This window comes from Staurois parvus, unplaced genomic scaffold, assembly GCF_062004578.1.
Source record: "Staurois parvus isolate SC_StPar_1 unplaced genomic scaffold, SC_StPar_1.0 ptg000131l, whole genome shotgun sequence".
Lineage (NCBI taxonomy): Eukaryota > Metazoa > Chordata > Amphibia > Anura > Ranidae > Staurois > Staurois parvus.
In genome coordinates this window covers 4,493,758-4,519,308 of record NW_028317927.1, presented here as the reverse complement: position 1 = coordinate 4,519,308, position 25,551 = coordinate 4,493,758, and the positions used below count along the sequence as shown (strand labels likewise).

Sequence of the window (25,551 nt, the reverse complement as noted above, 5' to 3'; positions counted from 1 at the left end):
TCAGTGTTTCCAAGTAGGTTCAGTATGAGGCAAAGCCTCAAGAACTTTCAAACCCAGGCAGCTGGTGCTAATGAGTTTTCAGGCGCCAAGAGGTGACCTTAGGTGGGCAGTGAAAACACACCATAGAGCGTGGAGCACCACACCAAGCAGATGACATCAGCAGAATCAACAGTGCAAATAGTGAGGTCACTCCTTTTTAGCCTCACTCACTGAGTCTTCAAGAACAAGGTCGCACCTGAGACTGTGCCAAAGCTTTGGACCCAGAAAACCCTTTGTGGATAACACAGTACACTGCTCAATGCCCAAAAATTACAATGAAGGACAGTCCAGGTATAGCCTTCAAAGTAAGTGCTGAAGAAACACTAATCCAGATAGCTGCTACATAGAGACCAGTTCAAGCAATGGAGCAAAATGAATCCTCGTTTGAAGTCACCAAGATAAAAAAACAAAAAAACACAAAACTGAGAAGGTTAGCAAAAATAGACTTTTTTTCAGCAGATCTGAAAAAAAGGCATCCAACATCCTAGGCCTCTTGCAAAAAATTGAGGCATGCTGGATAAAGGAGGGTTTATACAAGGACTAGTTTACAATTTTTATGTTTGCCATTGTCCCCACGTGTTGTAGGCAGCAATATAACTTGTTTCTGAATTCCTGTGCACCTCAATGGATATGAAGAAAATATTTCTTGCTGGGACCTACAACGACTCAAGTAAAACAGTACACTTTTGCAAGCAAAACACTTTTTCGTATATTGGCACACTTTCTTTCCATCTTGTAAATGAGTAACACAGTACTACAATGCAGTCTACAAAACAACAATGGAAGTACCATCAATTAACTTTCATTTATCATACAGATATTTTGTGGACAGATGTTGCAACTACATTTTGGAATTGTTAAAAAAAATAAATTATTAATTAGCTGAATAGCTGTATACTTACAGTATCATCAAAGCCAGCAATATATGCCCAGTGTCCAGGAAAGGGGTCATGGTTGGCATGGTCACGTTTTCCAACAGTGGATGGCAGTGTTGGGATCATAACAGACTGTAGTGGTATTAGAATTTCACTAAATGTTGGCTCCTCCACCAGCTTCTTAAGTAGTCTGAAGTTGCCACTCATGCTTAAAGTACCAGTGTTTCCATCCACCTAAACAGAGCACATATTAAAAAATAGCACCACTTTTTGACATGCATGTACATTACAATGTGGCAATTCATGTAAATGAAATATATTTTATCTATGCAGCAGTAGGGAAGTTTACCCACATAAAACTTGATATTACCAAGAAATACTTTTTGCTTTAGGGAATTACATTCACTGAATCACACGCCATATAAATGTATACCAAAGGGGACCAATACAAGTGCTACCATGGAGAGAAGCTACAGCATTAATGTAACATAACATACACAAGTCAGCTCCTGCTTATTACAGCATCAGCTGGGATCTTTTGTTACTTTGCTTTATTCTTTGAAAATGTATCTTTGAATTGTTTTACATTTTTTATTTCCACTTAATTGCCAAAGATATTCTTGATCCCTAGCAGCCATGTTTCATGAAAGAAGCTAACCCCTTCAGCATATTCTGTGAACTTACAGATTCTTATCCTGATTCAACAAGCTGCAATATAATTTTAGGCCTGCAAAAGTCACCTTTCAAGCAATTTTACTTAATGCACTATATACTGAGATGTCACTTTAAGTGTGCCTTTACAAATCAGGTCCTTTTCTCAACAGAATTACTTACAGGTTTGTTGCAGAGCTCCAGAAGCTTATCTGTAAGTCTTGTGGCATCTCCAATAAATTTCCCAAGTGCTGGCTTCATGTGAATGGCCTTATCGAGTATCTCTTTGCATCGATTCACACGCATTGGATAGGAAGACTGTAGAAATATGGAAACAAAATCAAGCAACCAATATAAAGCAACAAAATAATGCAAGCAATATTCAGTGTTTAAAGTAAATATAATAGTCTATACATTGATTTTAGCATCACAATGTTAGTGGCAGTTCAAGGGTGTAAGTACAAAAGAAAACAGTAAAAACAGAAAGAGAACTGAAAAAATGTGTACCCATCCCTTATAGTGGAAACAGCCACAAATGTTTAAAAAAATAAACACACAGAATGTCTAAAAGTGCACACACCAATTTTTAGAGGCCTTATCATTAGTTGTACAAATATACATAAAGAATTGCTACAACTTCTGTCACTTATTTCATACAGCTTATGTCCATATAGAAGAGATTACACCTTTCTGTACCAGAAATAAATCAAGAGGTGCAAGGAAAGGTGTCCTATTAATGAGATTCCCATTAATGCTTGTTGGATTTGTCTCCCGACAAAATTTAAACGACAAATAAAACATAACAGAATTTTTATTCCTTTTCTAAAATAGAAAAATCTGTACTAAAAGTAAACAGACAGATAAGTTTTAATAAAAGTTTTCTAAAACTAGAAAAGTCTGTACTAGAAGTCAACAAACAGAAAAGTTTTAATAAATCATTGGAGTTTGTAAAGTTCTGAAAAAGAATTCTTTTTTGTGGGGGAAAAAAAAAAAAGTCAGGATGAAATGCGTTGGAGCGCGGCAAACAGAAGTGATGTCAGAGCAGGAAGTGAGTTCCAGAGGTGGTGAGAGATTGAAGCGAGTGCTTTTCACTGCATTCTGGCAGCACTTATTTAAAAGAATACCTTTTATACATTTTTACTTTTGTGAGTGGCATTTTTTCAATAAAGTGGTAATGTCAGTTTTTACTGCACTACTGGAGGCTACTTTCTCTTTTTTCTTATCGTATTGGTACTTTTGAGCCGGATGGAGGAGTGATGCATTAGCACCTACCCCCAGGGATTTGTGGATATTCACAAGCGTTTTATGTCAATCATGAAAACGAGAGGCATAGGAATATGGTGAGTTCCTTCCTAAAGGGAGTAGTTTCTCACACTCATGAGTGATCTCAGCAATTCCTGGTGGATATGTGAAATCAGTTTTTATCGCATTTTATAGACTTTATTTATTTGGAATTTTTGATGCACTATGTTGCTATGTCACTATGGTGGTGTTGAATAACTGATGTATCACAGCACTGCTTTGAAATCTGAGTGTCAGTGGATAAGCACTTCTATTTTAAGTTTATTGTGAATTTGATTACATTATAAGGTAGAGGGAAGTAATAATTAAATTTAGTTATTTTAATGTCTTTTTTTACTTTTGAGTGCTGTCTACTACTTCTGAGCGCAGGGTTGATTTGTGATAATCCTTTTTTATGGTCCATTTTCACAAAAAATACAGTGGTATGGAGAAAAAACAACACACCACTATTAGACAAGATAAAGTAAACCTGTCATAAGAGAACCATGTCTACTTTCCACTGGAAAATTAGGATTGATACTGAAATTCTTTTAATGGAGTCTTTTAAGGAGCACTGGGAATCAAATGCTGTCAGGTTATACTGCGGCCTCCAGAAGGATTGGAAACTGGAAAAGAAAATATTGTAGATCTAAATATAAAGCGTAAGCACAGCACATATGTATATGCCTAATACAAACTTATTACTAAGGCAGTTTGGCTATGTAGTGTGCTCTCTCTATATATTAAAAACTTTTGTTCTAACAGATTGATACACTGTGGAGAAGTTTAAGCATCCTAAATAATAATATATTGTTGATTGCTTAGTGGTGTAGTTAATAGTGGTGTGCAGACCTTTATTGCTAATTACCAAGAAAACGTAGGCCAGCACAGAATAACCCATCCTACTCCTATAATGCCTCAACAAAGCAGTACCAACAGCATGATCATAAACTCAAAGGGGTGGGACTGGTGTTTCAATGGACTCAGTGAAGAGGATTTTATGATTACTACATCTGTCCTGTCTTCTTTCTTGTCCATTGAGGGGCATAGGAGGTCATTTACTGTCAAGACATCCAAAAGCGATCCAACTAAGGAATGGGCAACACAGCAAACAAAACTCTTAACAGGCCAACAAAAAACAGCTCAAGAGAGCTCAGTAGTACCTGAAGGACCTTAACGCCTAAATATTTACCTAGTAAATCTTGGAGAATACGTGAAAAGACCAGGCAGCCTTGCAAATTTGAAAAACCAGTAGCCCAATGCTATAGAGCATACCTACCATAGTTAGGATGTTTACATGCTACTTTGTACATGTGCAAGACAAGAAAAGGTTCTTTGCATCTTTGGTTCTTTGGTGATTGCAACAAGGAACACAAACATATGAGTAAGTGCGGAAAATGGAATATCCCTGAGAGGTACCGTGTAGAGTGAACCAAATTCAGATCCCATGGAGTCAATATCGAGAAAACAGAGCCAGATGGGGGACACCCTGCACAAAAAAAATCCTGATGAAGAATGGGAGGCCAAAGGCCTCTGGACCAAGATCATAGATTTGACCCTTAATGGTGCTGAGGGCCAAATGATGTTCCAGATCAATCTATTAAAAAGGCATGTATGGTCCCACAGAGAATTACTTAGGTGAAAGCCTTGCACATATATATATGGCTTACACAAGCAAAGATTTTGACATTGTATGAATTACAGATTCAGAGATACTCGTGTCCCTCAGAACCTGGGCTTCAACAGCCATGCTGTTAAAACCAGTGACTATGAAGTAGAATGTTAAATCTGTCCCTTTAGAAAGATGATCTGCAAGAGCCCACAAAACATCATGCAGAGGTCTTATCAAGCTAGGAGTACCACATCCACTTGGGCTATTCTGAAGCTATGAGAATTGCCAAAATGCTCTCCATGTTGATCTTGAATAGCAGGCTAGAATCGAGTTTTCAGGGAAGGAAAAGCAGAAATTATGGTGTATTGATCCGAAGGGGTTAACCACAGCATCCACTGCTTGCGCTAGAGGATCCCTACACAAGGAGGAAAACCTGTCCCATTTGTTGTTGAGCCTGGAGGACAGGAGATCTACATTCAGTGCCCCCCTACCTATGGTGCCAGACAAATCAAAGACTGGACTGACTTGTTCCATGAGATGAAACTGGATAAATAGGACTGCCTCAAAGGAGGCTACCCTCAGCCCCAGAACTTTCATGGCAAAGCAAAGAGATGGACTGATGAGTTTAAGAGTGAAGAGCTTGATGTTTCACTTAAAAAAGAAAAATTCAGGCTTGGGCTGTGTCTAGGACTGCACCCAGGTATATGAAGCAATAAATCAGTTCCAGCACAGATTTCTGAAGGTTAAGGATCCATCCAAACCTCTGCAAGGTCTGGATGGTCAGGAGCAGAACCCATGCTGACTGTTACCTAAGCAAGGGTTATCTAGTTATCCCACAATTGCACTGAGACTGGGGACTATGATTGTGGCCATTGCCTTAGTAAACATCTGAAGTGCAAAAGAGAGCACGAATGGCAGAGCAATATAGGAATCGTTGGTGTGCTGGAAAGGTGGTGACACGCAGGTATGTGTCCTCGATGTTCACAGAGGCCAGAAAGTCTCTCTGATGAAAGGAGGTGATAATAGTGGCATCCAAGGCTATGTTGTCTCTTGAAAGGCATGTAAAGTAAGTGCTTCTTTGAAGCAAGTTCCATTGTCCAACACTTTAGGAAAAGTGTCCTCCACATATATAAGGACAGGAGACTCATATGGGAAAGGAGACCTCCAACAAGCTGACCACACTGTACCTCAGTGCAGCAGGCATTTGATACACTATGATCAACGGATCAGCTACCATAGTGATCAAATCCTTTTTAATAGCCTTGGACTAGATCAAAGTCCCAGCTAACACAGGTTTCAAGGCCAGACCTGTCAGAGAGAATAGAGAAATGGAGAGAGCCACCAGCTACTTATCAATGTGGCCCTTAAAGACAGGTGCATCCTCCACCAGAAGGTGGACATTTTAAGATCGGATACTGCTGAATCCATAGGGAATGCAGACCAATTTTTAACCACTTCTCCCCGGGTGGACATGATATGACTTCCTCAGATTAAAGTGGTTATACTGGGATGATGCCTGCAGCTAAAGGCATCATCCCAGTATCAAAATTTTCAGCCAGTGATGCCCTTTCATGTAGAAGTGATAGGAGTTGCTATACAGATACCTCCCTAAACAAAGCATAGGGTTGGCCATGCTTGACGGAGCTAGTGAAGACTCCTAAGGTGGCATAAATTCTAGTAGCAAAGGACATGAGGATTTCTTGCAGCATCAGTAGGCATGTTGCAAAGCAGCAGCAGTGGCCTGTCAGCTGAGAGCACCCAGTATGGCAGGACTGTCCCCTCTATGTCTAAATCAGAAATGTTGCAACCAGGTAGTGGTAAATAAACACAGCTCAGACTACAAAGCAAGACCTCAGGAGCTGACAAAACCAAACTATTGGTAGCAGGTGTAGGGTTAGACAGCCAGAGGTGGCCAGGTCACTATAGCAGCAGTAAGAGACCAAACATTGGAGTTCCATGTAGCTCAGCAAAGCAAAAACAGCACCAGTGGGATGTTGCCTTCTCTCAGCAGATGATGTCAGCGCTTAATCCCCAGTGTTAACCCCTTCTATGGTAAAAATGTCAGTAGCTGGAAATTCAGAAGGTACCCAATGGTGCAAGTAATGAGGGTGCTTCTGGTATTTAGCCCAATTAAGTCCTCAGAAACAGGGCAAGTGTTGCCTTACTGCCAATGATTCCAAACCTAAAAAGCACTTAGCAGCCATCTTACCATAACTGAATCTGTAAAGCACCTAATGTGGAAGTCACTGCCTGAAGGTCACTTCCAGGCAGACTTAGGAAAGGCCAAACTGGATAGCTGCCATGTCAAGACCAGTTCAAGCAGTGACATAGCAGGAATTTTGACTGAAGGAAAAAGCTAGAAAAAAATGGTTACTTTTCTCAGCAAAGCTGGGGAAAAGATGTTCTCCGAGAACACTAGCAAAAAACTGAGACATGCTGGAAATATGAGGGGTTATCCTGGTCTGTCCTAAAATTTTGTTAGTGTCCAATCCTCCTGTAAGGGCCAGGATAGCCTGAAAACATATGAATTCCCGTTTCCCTCAATGGACTAGAAATAAATACTACTTATCTGGATGACTGTGGCTTCAGTGCTTTGAGCCCCTAACTTAAACTAAACACCTAAATCAAAAGTGTCAGAGGAAAGATGGAAATGCTTATGAGTTCCTCATTCTAGGACTGTGATTTACAGTACTGATGCCAGAGGGTCGGTATGAGTTACAGCAAACTAGTATTCACAGAATAAAGAGTCAACCACTGCAGTCTTTGTGTTTCTCTTATAAAGCTATGTAATAAGCCTGTATTAATGGTGTATGTATACAAGGGACCTTTCCTCCCAGTCAACATTACCTTAGACACAGCAGTCATCATCCACATTGCCTGCTGAGGATAAGCCACAAACACTTTTGCCACTATTTCCATCAATACTGCAAACACCTCATCATGAGAGTGACAGATTCTAGAGATTAGCTGAGAGAAGGCAGTCAGGAACTGGTATGGAGCCAAGTAATTTTTATGATCTGTTATAACCTTGTTAATTTTGATCAAATCGTTTTTCATTTGCAGACGATCAGCACGGCCAGCTGAAAATTACAAAGTAAAATTGCACAATAAAACAGCAATTAAAAAAAAAAATACATTACAAAAACAATAAGCATAGTAGTGCCAAATGGCAGCTCCAAAAGCAAACAAAATCTTGACACGTACAAACAGTGAGAGAAAAAAGAAATGAAGCTAATACAGTATTGCATGAAGGTTAAAAACCTTCTGTGTGCAGCAGCTCACCCAGCCCCACCTAATACTTACCTGAGCCCCCTCTCAATCCAGCGATGTGTTCGAAAGCAGCAGCTCTCCCAGGTCTTGCCCTCCTCATTGGCTGAGACAGCAGTGGGAGCCATTGGCGCCCGCAACTGTCAATCACAGCCGATGAGAAGAGAGCAGGGGTTGGTGCCGAATCTCAGTGTGTGTGAATGGACACAGAGCAACAGCCCGCGAGTACCTTGGCACTTGGCAGAAGGGAGGAGCCAGGAGCGCCTTTGGGGGACCTGAGAAGAGGAGGATTGGGCTGCTCTGTTCAAAACCACTGACATATTTATTATTTCTTTTTTTTAATTGCCTTTAATATCAATTTAAAAGTAAGCTGAAAAAAGCAGACTTAATGACTGGATGAGGTAAAAATAAAGGGAAAAAGGCATACAAAGAAAACAAATGTAGACATCACATTTAAGAACTGATAAACTACAATAGTACATTTTTGCTTTTGGGTTTAATACTACTTTAAGGGCCAGTTCACCACCACAAAAACGCACTCCAGATGCATTTTTGCTTACATTTCACAACACACTCCATTCCGGTGCATTTTTGATGCATTTTGCTGTGTTCCAGTACAGTTCTGTGCAGGAAAAATGCAACATGTTCTACATTTTTCTGCACTGGAACTGACTGCACTGGTGTGAACTAAGGCTATTGGAATACATTGAAAATGCTGTGGATGCATTTTTGATGTAGAAAAAAAAATTGCAGTGGACTGCATCTGGTGTGAACCAGCCCTAAACTACTAAACCAGCAAAAAAAGAACTTAGACAGGGCAAACAATAACAAAACAATTACAGCAACAGTTCTTTTACTGCTCCTAGCACTAGCATAGTTTGCCTGCATAGCAAAACTGACAACAGCTGCCACTTTTATTCTAATTGCTCCTGAAGAGAAAACATCAGGATTTGGAAAATGTTAAACCTTATTCACATCAGTCTTTCTTTTTAATTATGTATAAACAATTATTTAAAAATAGTTCATAAAATAAATACATTTTACCTTTTTCCCATTCATAGACTTTAGCTCCAAAGTCAAGCCACAAAGAGAGCATTCGAGGCATTGACTGGTAGATGAATTGGTTTCCATACTGCAAAGACCTAATAAAAGTTGAACTTTAAATTTAGATTTGTAATAAGTAATACAAAATCTATCAAAATAAAAAACTCATGTTGCGAATTCCCTGGAGCACCCAGCACTATGGATTATACTGTATGTTTTAGTTACAAAAGAATGGCATTATGGGTTAAATATCCTGACTACAAGAGGAATGACACTATGATGTATATAAACACATAACAATAGGTGCTCCTCATTACTATTGGTCTGTTGTCATGTGAAAATCTTTAGTGTATGTACAGTATCTCACAGACATTTTTGTAAATATTTTATTATATCTTTTCATGTGACGACACTGAAGAAATGACACTTTTCTACAATGTAAAGTAGTGAGTGTACAGCTTGTATAACAGTGTAAATTTGCCGTCCCCTGAAAATAACTCCAAACACAGCCATTAATGTCTAAACCGCTGGCAAAAAAAGTAAATACACCCCTAAATGAAAATGTCCAAATTAGGCCCAAAGTGTCAATATTTTGTGTGGCCACCATTATTTTCCAGCACTGCCGTAACCCGCTTTCGGCATGGAGTTCACCAGAGCTTCACAGTTTGCCACTGGAGTCCTCTTCCACTCCTCCATGACAACATCACAAAGCTGGTGGATGACACTTGCTGTTTGTTTTTCATAGGCCTATAGGCCCCCTTTTTGTTGTCTCTTATTGAGGACAAGTTTTTTGATTGCAACTTGATGTGTTCATCTCCTATTTCCCGGTGAAGGAACATATGGTTTAAGGTTAACATATTATTTAGGAAGCTAGGCTCCAATGCAGCAAGTGCCATTGTTTAGAAGGATGTTTTCTCAGTCTAGGTATATGACTCTTTTTAGGCCTTTCCTAGTCCCATATTTCTAGCCTCTAGCTTTGTCTCCTAACACGTGGGAATTCATTGCCCTTGAGGATCCTTGCGGGTCCCTTGCCTGCTCTGTGTTCAGTTTTTGCACCCCCATACCTGACCCCTGGAGGTCCTTCTCCCTGCGTTGACCAAGAGGAGGCCCCCCCCAAGTCCTGGGGAGTCCGCCGTTGCCCAGTGCACATTGGTTTATTTTATAAATGTAATTTAAAATATTATATTGTGCTATAACTTTGGCATGTACCTTATTGTCTAAGCATATGCATTCTTTCTAGAAATACTGCTAGCCCCTGAGGAAGCGACGGTGGTCGCGAAACATGTCAGACATTACCTGCACTATCTGAATGTCCCTTACCCCTCTGCAGGATTACACTGTTGGTATTTTCCATAATGTAACCACTTACTGCCATCATTATAACTGGTGTGTTTTGGTATATTCACTGTGGGAGAATTGTAAAATAATATCTTATCAGATACTTTTTAGATAGGATATGTTGTCTAATAAAGGAACATTGATTTTATCTTTTCGAGTACCGAGTCTCTGTGCCTAGAAAGTGTGTTTTCATATTTCCTTTTCCAAACGTGCTAAGAAAAAAAAGTTGCTTGTTCAAACTCTGCTAAAGCTGATCTGCTGGTTTCGGGTACAGAGCTCATGACCCTCTGGTTTGCCTTTGAGGTTTTGCAATACTCGGATTTTCTTCTGAATTCTTTTTTGAACTGAGTTAAAAGTTCTGCAGAGGCCAAGAGTGATATGGATGTGGAGCTCTCAAGAAATATGAAGAATAATTAACATAAAGAGGGGAAAAAAGCAAAAACTAAGCTAAGAATCTGACCCACACAAAAAAATAAGTTTTTCTAGTATCCAGAGCTTGCTTTAGGCAGGGAATACTCCCAAGAAAAGGTTATTTTGTGTCTCTAGAGAACAGTAAAAGTGCCAGCAAATGTACAAAGCAGCCCAGTCATTTCTGAAGAGGGATTGTCTTGGTTGTCATAGATTGAAGATGAATGAAAAAAGCAATATCGTGGCGCCTATAAAAACAAATATAAATGTGTAATATGATTTACCAAGTAATAGTGAATACTGCCATTTTCAGGCAGTAATAGCAGCTGCCCCTACAAAGTGGATAAACACTCAATATAACAAACTGTGAATAAATAGGAGCTTGCTCAATACAATAATTATCATATACTTGCAAAGTGCTCTCCCAACATCATGTGAATAGTTAATTAGTACATGATATACGGAAGTCCAAAAAATTCTTTATAAATGAATGGAAGTCCCATATGAGGGTATCACATAATTCAAAAAAATTCTTCACCACGTGTGAGCAACAGATGAATTTCTCATTCACCTGAAAGTGTTCACCCCCATTTCGGTGGTCAAATAACGCTATGTGGTCAAGTAATATATAGGTTCCCAACTGCAGGCTCTCATGCAATGAACCTCCTGGTTCCCTTTTTATTGGCTCTCCAAAAAAAACAGATGGTATTGACCCCTGTATGGGTGGTCACATGACACTATGAAATCGAATAATGTGTGGATTCTCAACTGTGGGCTCTCACAAGATAAATATCCAAGTGCCCCTTATATGAACGGTGCTCCAGAAAGCTCAAATGAAACGAATAGATTAAAATTGGTCTAAGTGTACTATTTATTAAGAACCATAGTTCAAGTAATAGATAATGCACTCACATATTCAGGTGTCCAAATCCCGGCACCAGTCTGTGCAGCCAGCACTTTGCAAGTATATGATATTTATTGTAATGAGCAAGCACCTATCTATTCACGGTTTGATAGATTGAAGATGACCTTGATGATGGGTTCTCTAACTTGACAGGCAACTTAGTTTTAATGGTTTTCGTGTTAAACTCAAGAGCAGATTTTCTGGAGAACACACTACTGATTGAAACCAGACTATCATTCAAATCTGTACACACATATACCAATTTCATGTCACAACCCCTGATAACACAAAAAAGAACCACAACACATGACAGAAGATGTTTTACCTTCCAAAATGATGAACAATATATCTTATCAGATCACCCTGCTTCTCCATTTTGTTGTCAGTCACCATGGGCATCAGTTTGTCATAGTACTTTGCAAGGTAAAAATGTCCATCCTCCCATTCAGGCAACAAACTGGTAACATCCTATAGCATTAAGAATACTCATGATGATGTATTCAATCAAATATTCAAAAACAACTATATATAATATAATATAAAATAGAATTTTTTTGTAGTCACTGTAAAATCATTTGCTTGGAGTCCAGTTAGAGATATGGGAAGCCTTACCTTCAGGTGATACTGCTACCTATCAGACGGATTAGACATTGGCAAAAAAAAAAAAAAAAGTTAAAGTAGAGCTTCACTCTCTCAATCAACATTGACTATTTTAAAATCTGTATGCTGCTGGCATTAGTAAACATATAGGAAAGCATATCTTGTTTTAAACATTGTTTTACATTTCTTTAGTTACTTCTTAGTTTCCATGCCTAGGTAAACAATATCATACATCTCAGAAGTTTCCAGGAGGGGAGGAGGGGTTTTCTTAGCCAAATACACCCTGCCTGTACGCCTAAGCTAAGAGCATATGGATTCCAGGAATTAAATGCTACATGAATCATTTGCCCTAACACAACATGGCCATTGCCAGAAATACTAGGGAGTCTTTTTCTAAGGGATTTCGCAGCAAAATAAAGCATGGAGACATGAATGGATGGGCAAGTTTGCTGTAAATATTAAACATGAATTAAATTGTGCTTTTGGTTTGTGCTGTCAGATACAGTGTAGTTCCACATTAAGCTAGCCTAAGTCAATCTCTCCTACTACCAGCATGTCTATGTTTTACAGCAAAGCAATACAGACAGCATAATCAAACACAGAGTGGTAGGACCTGTGTCCTTCAAAGGACATGCACTTTGACATGTCCAAGAGCAGCCCAACCGAGGGGTTAGGTTTGAGGTGAAATGCAGAGGCTACCTTAGGCTAGAAGGACGTCCTGGGCCTCAACGCGAATTTGTTCATATGCAAGACCAAAAATATTTTTGTTGCAAAATGAGGCCAATTTATACAATCTCATCACCAAGGTCATAGCTACAGAAAACAACCGTGTGGTTGAGAATACAGACAAGATTGCCTCTAATGGTATTAGAGGCTTGACCTTTGATAGTGCTGAGAGTCCAACGCTGGTTCACATCCTACTGCAGCAAAGATCTGTCTGAAGAGAAGCTCCAGAGGGTGAAAGCCCCTAGACTCACACCAAGTGCTGTTAGATTCCCAGGTCAGCATAACACATCCCTTCAGACAAAGTCCGGAAGTGACGAAACGCGTTAGGGGAGTGCCGTCAAGACGCACGTACGCAGACCAGAAGTGTCGCCGCGGCCATTTTGTTGGTTATCCACACATGGTTTTCTACATTGTTTGGTGGAACTTGCTTAAGAGCCATGGAGCTGAAATGTCTATATGACAGCTAGTGTCTGGAGCTGAAATGTCTATGTTTTAAATTTCTGAGACCATTCTTATCTTTCTGAGGACCTTGGAAAAATGCCTTTGAAGAGAGTATGGAGAATTTCTGATCCATAGTATTGTTAAAGCTTTTCAATACTCACAGAGGGTAATAGTATTTAGTACTATTGTGTGCTGGTTGATGGTGTGCACAGAGTTGCAGTGACCACAGAGTGTTCACAGTTTGATTTGTGTGATTATGCACACTATAAGAAAGCATTTTTGATTTGAATTTATTTATTTACTATATAAACATACATATATATTTTTTTGCACTAAATTGAGAGTTGCACTGGGTGATTATTTTTGTGTATTAAGGTAATGCACTAGATTTCAGTATCTTTTTATTTTGAGGTTCTTACTGGATGGAATAGGAGTCAATCCTTTTATTTGATGAACAAGTTTGAAAATTTGGGACTTCTTGGACTTTTTTGGACATTGTTTGGACTTTCTTTTTGGACACTTTTGGATTTTTGTGATCTTTATTGAACACTTTGTTTTAATTTAGTTTATTTTATTTATTGTAATACATCACAAAAAGGTTATATATATATTACAGAATAACACATCTGCCTGGGCCAATCCAGAAGAAAAAAGTTTGAAGAGAGGTGTACTGATCCCATGGAGCTACCAGAATATCCACTGCTTCCACCAATGGATTCCTACATCTTGCATGCAAACCTGTCCTTCTATGTGCTTATCAGTAGGATCTTTAAAGGATAAGTTCACCGTTCATAAAATGCTGCACCCATATAAAACATGTAATATGTTACGAACAACCTGCCCCATGCACCCGTTTTGACAGCTAGCAGGGGATCTTCTCCCCCCACTAGCTGTCACAATTTTAAAAAAATACAGCTGTGTGGGGCTCTGCCCGCCCCGCTGCATCACTCATTTACAGTGTTCTGTGAATGACAAAACTGCAAGTCCCGGCAGCCTTTGCAGCTGTCAGCTTGTAGTTCTCAATGAATTACCACGGCCCTGTGGAGCACTGTAGTAGTCCACTGATACATCCTGTCATTTCGATGTACGGGCACAGACACACTGACAGGTCTGCCAGAGACATGCATGGCACCAACGATTTGCTGATTGCTGGTGCAATGCTTTAGAGGCTCCAGAAACAAAAAATAATCAATGCACATTTATTGACCTGCAAAAAAATGTGCATTTATTATATTTTGTTAAAATGGCTCCCGCTGCTGTCTCAGCCAATGAGGAGAGGGAATTGTGGGACAGCAGAGGCTGCTGTGCATATTTCTGGATCGGGATGGGGGGGGGGGGGGGGGCTCAGGTGAGTATAAGGGAAGGGCTGTGGGTGGAGCAGCACACAGAAGATTTTTTACTTTCATGCACAGAATGCATGAAGGTGAAAAACCTTCAGCCTTTACAACCACTTTAAGTACTTACAAATCCTAGACAGCTGGTAGCAGGTGAGGATCTATGACTGAACGGTCAGGTGGCTGGAGGTGACCAAAATCACTGTTGACTGGCAGCAGGAATTGATAAAAAAAAATCACCGTTCCATATCTATCTTTGCAACAGGAGCAGCAGTGGGGAGATGCATCCTTGAGACTGTATAGATGGACAAAAAGCACAGTGGGTGTACAACCCTCCACCCAGAGAATGATGTCAGTGCTCAGTTCCACAGTGTTAACCCCTTCCACAGCAGAGCCAGTGGGAAATAGGGAATAATAGCACCCAAATCAAGGATCTCTTGGTGCTCAGTCTGATGGTTCTACTGACAGGGTTTTTCAATGACAGGGCAGATGCACAGGGAATGCCAGTAGCTTTGAACCTGGAAAGTGCTCCACAGCTAATATTTACCAGTCAGGAAAACACCCCCACCTGGAACCCAGGATAGCCCTACAATGTCCAGTCCAGCAGTATCCAGTAGAGTTCAAAAGCCAGGCTGAAGACAACTGCACCTGATAGCTGAACATGGACAGGCAGACATTGAGCTGCAGTGTAGAGAGGAGTAAAGACGAGGTATTCAATTTGCTAGAAAAATCACAGGTTATTCTTTACACCACCAGAATTGAGGAAAAGACTTCCATCATTCAAGGACACTAGCAAAAAAACGGAGATATGGCAGTAAGAATGGTTACCCTGGGATGACTTTCAGTTTTTTTGCCAGTGTCCAGTCCCACTATGAGTGTCAGAAAAACCCAAAGGTTTAAAACTTACTGTATCCCTCAAATGGATTAGAAAGAAAGCAGTCTACTAGATACAAATACTAAACATAATAATAGCAGTATATTTGTTTTGAACTCACTTTATATTTTTTCATCACAGCATTACTTTCAAAGTTAGCTGTCTCCTCCATGAATCGCCCCACAAGTAGCATGGCTCTGCCATGGATAAGCTGCTGTTCACTGCTGTCAGACAGAAACAACTCTGCTCCCTTCTGAAGGACAATGAGGGCCTGATGCACATCACCCTGAAATGTGAAGTGTAAAAAAAAAATAAAAAATAAAAGTTATGTTACATCCCAAACAAGTATACATGAACAGTTTTTGACCTACCATGCCTGTGGCGCCCAGAATGCACAGCGTGAAAGTACAGAAAAAGACAACTGTGTTCACAAACACTAAATTAGTGTGATTCTAAAGGCTTATTTAAGAAAAAAAAAAAGCTGTGTGTAGTTTTTCACAGAGCAGCTTAGATCCTCCTGCTCTTGGATCCCCTGCTGAAACTCCTGACCCCTTCCTTCTGTTGGGTGCCCCCACAGCAAGCAGCTTGCTATGGGGGCATCCGTTGCTCTGTGTGTCCATTCACACATGGAGCTGTGGCTCGGCCCCACCCCCTCTCTCTTCTCACTGGCTGTGATTGACAGCAGTGGGAGCCAATGGCTCCTGCTTCTGTCTCAGCCAATGAGGAGAGGGACGGGGTTAGGTATCGGGGGGGGGGGGGGGGGCTGCTGCTGCACAGAGAAGGTTTTTTAGCTTCTTGCATAGAATGCACAAAGGTAAAAAACCTTGAGCGTTTAGAACTACTTTAACTATAGTAATTTGTTAGCTCCAATTTCTGTATTGGAAATAGAAACTGGAATTTTCTCCTTTTCTAATCATAAGACTCGGGGTCCGGATGGTCTTCCAGGGGAATAGTAGAAGGAACACGGCACTATTATAGCACCTAAACTCCAAAAACTGTTTGCAGCTTGCCTTGAAGCTGGGGAATTACCACCTTCCATGTACCAGGCCTATATAGTCCCAATTACCAAACCTGGGAAAGATGTATGGCAATGTGCCTCATATAGGCCTAGCTCTCTGCTAAACTACGACCTAAAAATCTTGACTAAAGTCCTGGCCACTGGGATAATTTTCCTTCTTTAATTAACAAAGACCAAACGAGCTTCATGCCAGGTAGATCTACAGATACTAGCTCACGCAGGGTTTTTACCCATCTTCAACTCCCTGGTAGTGACTCTGTAACCAGGGTGCTGGAAACCTTAGGTATAGAAAAAGCTTTGGATTCAGTCTCTTGGCACTAACTGACCAAAGTGTTAGAGTGCTATGGCTTTGGCCCTGTCTTTTGCAACTGGTTTAAGCTCCTTTACAAGTCCATGATTGCTAGGATTAAGCTGGGTGTAGCCCATTCCCAGACTAGGCAGGGATGTCCACTCTCCCCTGCCTTGTTAGCGCTTGCCATGGAACCTCTAGCCATTGCCCTACCTCAATCAACTCAGGTTATGGGGATCTGAGTGGGCACAATTGTGGAGAAAGTGGCGCTTTATACAGATGACTGACTGCTATTTCTGCATTACCCTGGCCCTCTCTTTGTGGCTGCCCTTGATATATTATCATACTTTGCCACCTTCTCTGGTCTTCGTGCTAATTGGGAAAAATCTCTTATTGTGCCCATAGACCCAGGGGCCAGGGGGGTGGCTGCTCTGAATCTTCCTCTACAGTGGACGGATTCTATGAAATAGTTTGGCATCATTATCTCTACAAATGTACTTTTGCCGACTTAATTTGGAACCTGCTGTGCAGGCTGTCAGGCACAGGCTGAAAGCCTGGGATAATCTTCCCTTATCCATTATTGTATGTATTAATCTGATAAAAATGAAGATACTTCTGGTTCTTCTTTATGCCTTCCGACATTCCGCTGTTTGGATTCCCAAGCGATTTTTCCTTCAATTTAGTTCCCCTGTCAATCCATTTATATGGCAGTCCCACCCTCCCCGATTTAACAAGAAAATTTTCCAGCTGGACGCAGGGTGGTCTGGACCTACACACAGTTTTTGGCGGCCCTTAATCGCGCACAGTTGGGTTATGTCTGATGACTCCAATGTATCTGTGGTCCTAGAGGCAGCATATTTGGGTTCCCTTGAATCCCTGCACAATCTGCAGATATCGGGGCCCTAGGACCTCTTGTTTCACCCTCACTTTGTCTATGAAGGTTGTAATTAAAGCTTGGCAAACCACTATGTCCCCTGGCTCTTCGGCCTTTGATCAAAGGTCTCCACTCACTCCTTCTTTATGCCACTCAAGAGATATTAAATATTTGAAAGACATTTGTGCGGTGGGTTCTTTGGTCACTTTTGATAGGTTGACAAAGTTATGATTGTCCAAATTCTCTATTCTTCAAGTTTTGAAAACTCCACCATGCCTACTATTCACAATTTGACACCCTGCCACTTCAACTGCTGCAGGACGACCTCGAATCCCTGTTTCATGACGTAGATTTGAAAAAGACCCTATCGGTAACAAACAAGGCTTTATTGCCATCAGTTCATGTAGGGCTTGACCTGCTGCAGTCGAAATGGCGGGAGGATGTGCCGGACCTAGATAGCGAGGACTGGGAGGATGCTTGGGGATACCCATTTACCCAACAGTTCCAACAGTTGTCTCCTTCTCACCAAGCTTCTTGCTGATGGTCTTGTAGCCCATTCAAGCCTTGTGCAGGTCTACAATCTGGTCTCGGACGTCCTTTGACAGCTTTTTGGTCATTTGCCCATGATGGCGAGGTTTGAATGGAATAAAGAGATTCTGTAGACAGGTGTTTTTTTATATGATAACAAATTGTTGTTAGGAGCACCTTCATAAATTGATAGGACTTATCTGTGTAGCAACGAGCACATAGCCAGTCTGTGGGAGCTAAAATTATTGTTGGTTGGTAAGGGATCACTTATTTTACTCACTGAATGGCAGCTCAGTTTATAACATTTGTGTCGTGTTTTTTCTGGATTTTTGGTGGATATTCTGTCTCTATCATTTAAAATACACCTATGATAAAAATTATAAACCAGGAATTTCTTTGTAAGTGGGCAAACTTACAAAACCTGCAGGGGATCAAATAATTTTTCCCATTGTGCATGGATCAAAATTTGGTCGGTTCAGCAGGGACAGACAAATTTTGATCCATGTACAGTATGGGCAAGCTGGTTGTACAGAAGTCAATCTACCAATCAACTTCTGTACAACTGCCCTGTTGGGTTTTTCCTAACCGATCAGTGCCACTGGCTGTAGTCGGCAGCGCTGATCAGTGTATTCTGACAGCGGAGAAGCCTCTCAGTCAGAATACAATAGCTGCCCTAAGGTTTCTGCTTCAGGAATATGGTGGTAATTACAAAGTACATCATTACCACCCTCATCCCAATCCAGTAATATTTTTATCCTGGTGTTTAGGCTATGTAACAGAACCGGACCCAGACTGCACTAGGGTATTTCTGTTAGACTCCCGTTTCCCTGTCCGAATACAGATCCACGGACACCACCGCTGGCCATACAAGACGAGACAGCACAAGGCTTGTATGAAAGACAGGAAATAGACTGCTTTATTTTAACACAGATACAAGACATATACACAGGGCGGGGAAATACACACCCAGACAGGAAACACATCAGCAGGCCGTCCCATCAGGGGGAAGGGCTGCCGGAAACATTACATCATATCCCAAGCAAGACACACAATAGAACAATGAGATGCACCACCTGGCAGTGAACAATGAACAACCCCCACACCAATACACAAACAGTACATCCCATAATAGTTTGCTAGAACAATGGGATGCAGCCGCATGGCAGAGAACAATGAACAACCCCCACAACAATATTAGAACATTTCACCCTGTACCCCTAACAGGCACAGAGTGACTTACACATAATGGAGATATGGGGAGCGGAGACAGGGGTCCCCCCACCCCCAAGTCACTCCCGTCACATATCTCCTCTTTCGGCAGGAGACTAACGCAGGAGTAAATCCCAGACGGATGGACTCCGAAGTTAGTCTGTACTTCCAGTCCCCCAATGCCAGCACCCACACAGTTCCCCAAGCAAATTGTCCCACACAAAGCATTACTCGCCCAGCCAACCTCTGCCTCTCTCGTAGAACATACCCGCCTCCTGGGAGAAGTATGGACTGGTCCTTCTCCCTGAAGTCCTCTCAGCCGCTGGAGAGAAGACAGGGTGGCTGGGCCGGCTCCATCATGCTGTGGGGGATCTGGGCTGACTGCCCAGCATCCCTGGGGTATCCAGGTGGGGGCTGCAGTTTTATCTATTTGACTTGATGGACATCCCCCAGTGTTCGCAAAGTAAGGCAGTCATCCTCTTGTCCCAATGCCAGACACTTTTCTGGGGTTGTGTCAGTGGAGACCGAAGTCCCATCCATGGACATCAGCTCAAGCTGCCGTTGTGAGGTGCCGATTGCATCCTCTTCCTGTAGCTCCTGCGGTGCCGATTGTTGTGGGCAGAGGTCAACAACGCCATGCCCTGGTGCCAGCTCTTCTGCTGCAGGCGTTCCGGCTGGTTCCTCCTCAGCAGAAAAGTCAATCAAACCCCTAGTCTCTGGAACTGGTGTCTGGGGATAGGGATTCACCATCTCCTGTCCGTGGAACTCAGAAGATGTTACCAGTGCTGGGCAGAGTTCAGTAGTGTTTGGCCCTGTTGCCAGCTTTTCTGCTGGAGGCTTACCAAGTTGTTTTTCTTCAGAAGAAGTCTATTAAATCCCCAGTCTCTGGAATTTCCACTGCCGATTCTTGGGCATGCTGCCGAACATGTTTTAGCAGTTGCCTGTATACCCTTTCCAGATGCAGTTCTTTCTTCAGCAGGTATTCCAGATCTGGTTCAAGCTCTGAGATCCCTGTGAGACCGAACATAGCCTCTGTCTTCTCGCAACTCCTCCAGGGTAGATTCTCCTTCATCGCCAAACACAAAAAGATCTGTAAAGCTCTCCCACAGCAATCCAGGGCCACCAAAGTAATTTCCTCAGGAGAGCATTCTGTTATCACCCCTAAATATTCCTGCTCTGTGTACCATTGCAGAGCCTGATATCGGTTGTCCAGCTCTATCTCCTGCTGGACCAGCCTGTCCAACTCAGTCACCCATTGCTCCTGGGGTCGCTCTCCCAGGAATGGCATCCGTAACGTCCGATGGTCCCTGGCCCATTCCCCTGGGGTTGGATAGCACTTGCCCTTGTCCATACCAGCAACCTGGAGGGCTCCTCTCCAAAGCACCTCCCAAATCCGCTGCCTAAGCTCCACGTACTGATCTGTAGACACAGTCCTGGGGTATGTTGCAAGAACTGTCTGCAGCAGCCCTGGGAACTCTGATGCCAGGTCCATATCTCCACTGGGATGACCGACGTCTCATTTCCTGATCTTGAATCCTGGTGGTGGTTTGGACGTGTTCACAGCTTGGAAGCACAATCCCACCGCTGCCACCAATGTAACGGAGCCAGACCCAGACTGCACTAGGGTATTTCCGTTAGACTCCCGTTTCCCTGTCCGAATACAGATCCACGGACACCACCGCTGGCCATACAAGACGAGACAGCACCAGGCTTGTATGAAAGACAGGAAATAGACTGCTTTATTTTAACACAGATACAAGACATATACACAAGGCGGGGAAACACACACCCAAACAGGAAATACATCAGCAGGCCGTCCCAACAGGAAGGGCTGCCGAAAACATTACTTCCCATCCCAAGCAAGACACACAATAGAACAATGGGATGCACCACCTGGCAGTGAACAATGAACAACGCCCACACCAATACACAAACATTATATCACATAATAGTTTGCTAGAACAATGGGATGCAGCGGCATGGCAGAGAACAATGAACAATCCCTACAACAATATTAGAACATTTCACCCTGCACCCCTAACAGGCACAGGGTGACTTACACATAATGGAGATAGGGGGAGCTGAGACAGGGCCCCCCCCCCCCCCCCAAAAAGTCACTCCCATCACAGGCTGTCAAAAAAACAGGGGGATTTTATTACAAAGAAAAAGAAATTCCAAAATAACCCTACTTTTGAATTTAGATTCACACCTTTAAGCTGACAAATACTTAAAACACTGGTGGTAATACTGTTTGTCAATAACAGAAAACATGCCAAAAGTGGGCTTACCTTTGACCAGTGCCACTTCGCACGCTCAACAGTGAGCTCAGGCAGTCTGGTCTCTCCAGCATTGAGAAGGGCATTGTATGCAGCCTGATGATGGCCTGCCTTACGTGCAACTCGGGCACTTTGGAGCCAACATTCCCCAACCATGTCAGTGTAATTAGGTCTGAATAATACAAAACTGTGCTTTAATGTATGTTTTTTTAAGAAGGGTTAGAAACCATGAACAATCATCAACAATTAAGGCAAAAATCTGGGTTAATCAAACAATGTCTAAATACCTAAATAAAAGAGGCATTTTTTTTATTTAAACATTTTTGTTTTTCATGTATTTATTCCCGATCTGTGCAGTAATCCAGCAGAAAACAACTTCTGCACTTTGCCTATTTTTACAGGACCTCCCTGTAATAAAGACTGGTAATTACTGTTCTATCTTGCAGGCACCCTGTGGTGATTGGACTAGCTAAGTTCCACAAACAGTTCTGCTCCCTGCAAAGGCAATTATGTCACCTCTACATTTACGTCTAGGTAATACCTAGTTTTGCAAAGGCATTTTGTGCACATAAAATGTATTTATATCCTTTTTGTCTATCGAAGAATATATTGAAACAAACATGTGTGCACCAACGTTTCAGGTTTAATGGGTTAGTTCACAATTACCAAAAAAGTACAATATGGTGTCCCATAAAGGTATTGCTGTATAGCATGCTACACCTACCTTTCAGCCAGGGCTCCCTTTAAGTTCAAAGACTGAAGGCCAAAATCACATTGAAAAGAAGCTTCTTCTTACAATTTTCTACAGCCTGTGATGGCCCTATTGTATGTACAGAGCAGCCAATGGGACCAGCAACCCTAGTGCCACTGTCCTGTTCTTTCATCCTGCACATGTGCAATGTGTGCTCTCTCCTGTCACAGCTGATCATTGGCTGGTCCCAACAACTGCTCTGTTCCTACAATAACTCAGGGCAAAGCCATCTATATGCATGAGACAATACATTGTGCTTTTGTTTTGTAAAAATGAACTCTTAACACTCGGACTCTGAAAATGCAATTTATAACAAGGTTCCCATTTGTGTTAAGGAAATGTTGAGCAAGATCTATTTTACCACTGCTGGTAGCCTCTTTAGAGTTTATTTATGAATTAATTTATTTTTTTTCATAGATCCTTAGCTTTTGAGGTGCTTTACCACAATAGATTCAGTTCTGTAACCTGCTTCATGAACCGTGGAAGAACTTACCTATTACTGACTGTTAGCAGTGCCCTACGTACTGCCAGAATGGGCTCCCTAGCCCTGTAGGAATTCTGTGTCATTTCCAGTCGTGCCTGCCAGTTGAGAGAATCTGCAGGGGAGTCACCAAGAGATTTATCCAAGAACATCTTCACACTGTGCTCCAGCTCACAAAGCATGTGTAACCTTGAGGAGAAAAAGAAAGTACTCTGTTTGCCACATTATATACTAAAACACGCAAAGCTACCCTGAGGCTGAATATGCATTTGTACATTTTCTTAATTTACCAAGAAATAACTTATACAATATACATTTTGTTATACCCAGCTAGGCAAGATATATGCAGGCACTGTTAAAGTGAATCTGTTTTATTTGTTTTGCTTTGGACAGAGTAGTGTGGAGTTAAAACTTTTAGGGGTTTTTTTGCCATGTGTCCTATTGTGGAGATTTTCATTCACTTCTTGTCCCATAAACAGAAAGTGAAAGGAAATTTCTTTGTAGTAAGGGGAATCCCTCTTTAGACAGCTCAAAATTTTGACTTTACCTTCACTTTCAGTGCCAGAACCAATGCTCACAAGGAAAAATAGAAAGGGTGAGTTTCCCTCCCAATTTGGAAGTCAAGGAATTGTTGCAATTTCACAAAACTGTTGATGTTTACCTTACAATGTACTCATATCCACGTTGGTAGGAGCCTCTCTCAAAGCTGGCAGCTGATAAAGGCACAATCTGCTCTGCTTGCACCACTTTCAGTGTGTCATAGAACCCATCTCTTTCTTTCTTCTTAGCAGACAGAAGCAGCTGCCCAAGTCTGATACTCCAGGTCGTAGAGTTCCTATCTGTTTAAGAGCATCTGCTGCATTATATGTTAACACAAAATGTAATCTAATATTAACTAAACATAACACCACAATAACCACAATCAAATTCTGGGGAGCACCATAAGTTATTCACCAAGTTGAATACTTGAATACAGAGAAGGGCATATTTATAGTTTTCCCCCCAGCCCGCGCCCCCCCCCCCCCCCCCGACCTCTCCATCACAACCAACAACGCCACCATCAGCCCCACCCCGCAAGCCAGAGTACTAGGTGTCATTCTAGACTCCAATCTGTCTTTCCAGCCCCAGATCCAATCGCTGACAAATTCATGCAGACTCCACCTCCGCAACATCTCCAAAATACGCACGTTCCTAACTCCAGAAACTACTAAGCAACTCATCCACTCCCTTATTATATCATGACTTGACTACTGTAACTCCCTCCTCACCGGCCTACCCCAACACAGGCTATCCCCGCTTCAGTCTATCCTGAATTCTGCGGCCAGACTCATCCACCTTACCAACCACTCCATATCTGCCACCCCCCTCTGCCAATCCCTCCACTGGCTTCCGATTGCCCAACGCATAAAATTCAAAATACTAACACTGACATAGAAAGCTGTTCATAACACTGCCCCAAACTACATCACCGACCTGATATCCATCTACCACCCAAAACACACTCTACGCTCCTCACAAGACCTCCTACTCTCTAGTTCCCTGGTCTCCTCCTCCCATGCCCGTCTCCAGGGCTTCCCTCATCTTCTGGAAGTCACTACCCTAATCCATCAGACTGTCACCTACCCTCCTCACCTTTAGGCGCATCCTGAAAACCCATCTCTTCAGAGAAGCCTACCCCGCCCTCACCTAAATGCCGATCTCCTCTGCTCTTCCCACCACTCCATCCCCCACAGCTATCTCCTCCTGTACCACTCTCCCCTCCGTCCTAGATTGTAAGCTCCAAGGAGCAGGGCCTTCGAACCCCTCGTGTATTGTATTGTTACTGTACTGTCTCGTATACTGTCTCCCATTATAATGTACAGCGCTGAGCAAACTATTGGCGCTATATAAATACTGTATAATAATAATAATTTAAGAAACAATAAGGCTGACCATACATTATACAATTTTCCTTTAGATTTACCAAAACCATAGAATATGAGGTCAAACCTAAACACTTTCAATTTCTATACAATCAGGGAGGCCCTTGCATTATACAGTTGAAGGTAAATCTAAAGTAAATTGAATAGGAAAACTGTAAAAAATAAGGCCAGCTTTTATGTGACATTTGCCAAACAAACATTCACTGGATGGGAATCAGAGCACATATGTTTTAAATTACAGAAAATGGTTAATCACCTGTACATGTCTGGTGAATGTAACATTGCTGTTTTACAAATATGCCACTTAAAAGGAAAAGTCTACCTTTTACAAATTATTAAATGAACATCTTTTTGCAGGTAAAAAAAAACATGCAATTATTATTTTTATTACTTGGGAGTCTAGAAAGCATTGCATCAGCAGATCACGGGTGCCATGCAGGACTTCTGCAGGCTTGTCAGTGTATCTGTCTGCTTGTACCTCATATGGTCAGGCAAATACACACTGACAGGAAGAGACAATGAACCACCACAGTGCTTAACAGCACCGCAGTAGTTCATTGAGAATTGCAAGCGGACAGCTGCAATGGATGTTGGGACTTTTAGTTTCCCATTCACAGAACTCTGTAAACCAGTTTTGTAAATAATCTGAATTCAGGAAATGCATATTACATGCTTCTTATACCTGTAGACAAATATTCCTCCACTAGGTCCCACTGTGAGAGTTTCCAAGCTGCCTCCACTCTGTAGGTGTTCAATTCTGCAATCCATTCAGGCCTAGAAAAGTAGTACAATTTTTTTTTTTTTTAAAT

General features: G+C 41.8%; 1 protein-coding gene across 1 annotated transcript in view; it reads right to left on the bottom strand.

The window, feature by feature from the left end:
- ATR (ATR checkpoint kinase) overlaps positions 1-25,551 on the bottom strand; it is a 125,379-nt gene that overhangs the window by 35,983 nt on the left and 63,845 nt on the right. Inside the window, exons 31-40 of the mRNA XM_089672570.1 lie at positions 25,425-25,516; positions 23,482-23,659; positions 22,833-23,009; positions 21,601-21,760; positions 15,516-15,680; positions 11,745-11,887; positions 8,770-8,867; positions 7,306-7,538; positions 1,749-1,883; positions 942-1,148 (exon numbers count right to left, since the gene is read on the bottom strand). Coding sequence (XP_089528696.1) covers positions 942-1,148; positions 1,749-1,883; positions 7,306-7,538; positions 8,770-8,867; positions 11,745-11,887; positions 15,516-15,680; positions 21,601-21,760; positions 22,833-23,009; positions 23,482-23,659; positions 25,425-25,516 — 1,588 coding nt within the window. The remainder of the gene's footprint in view (positions 1-941; positions 1,149-1,748; positions 1,884-7,305; positions 7,539-8,769; positions 8,868-11,744; positions 11,888-15,515; positions 15,681-21,600; positions 21,761-22,832; positions 23,010-23,481; positions 23,660-25,424; positions 25,517-25,551) is intronic.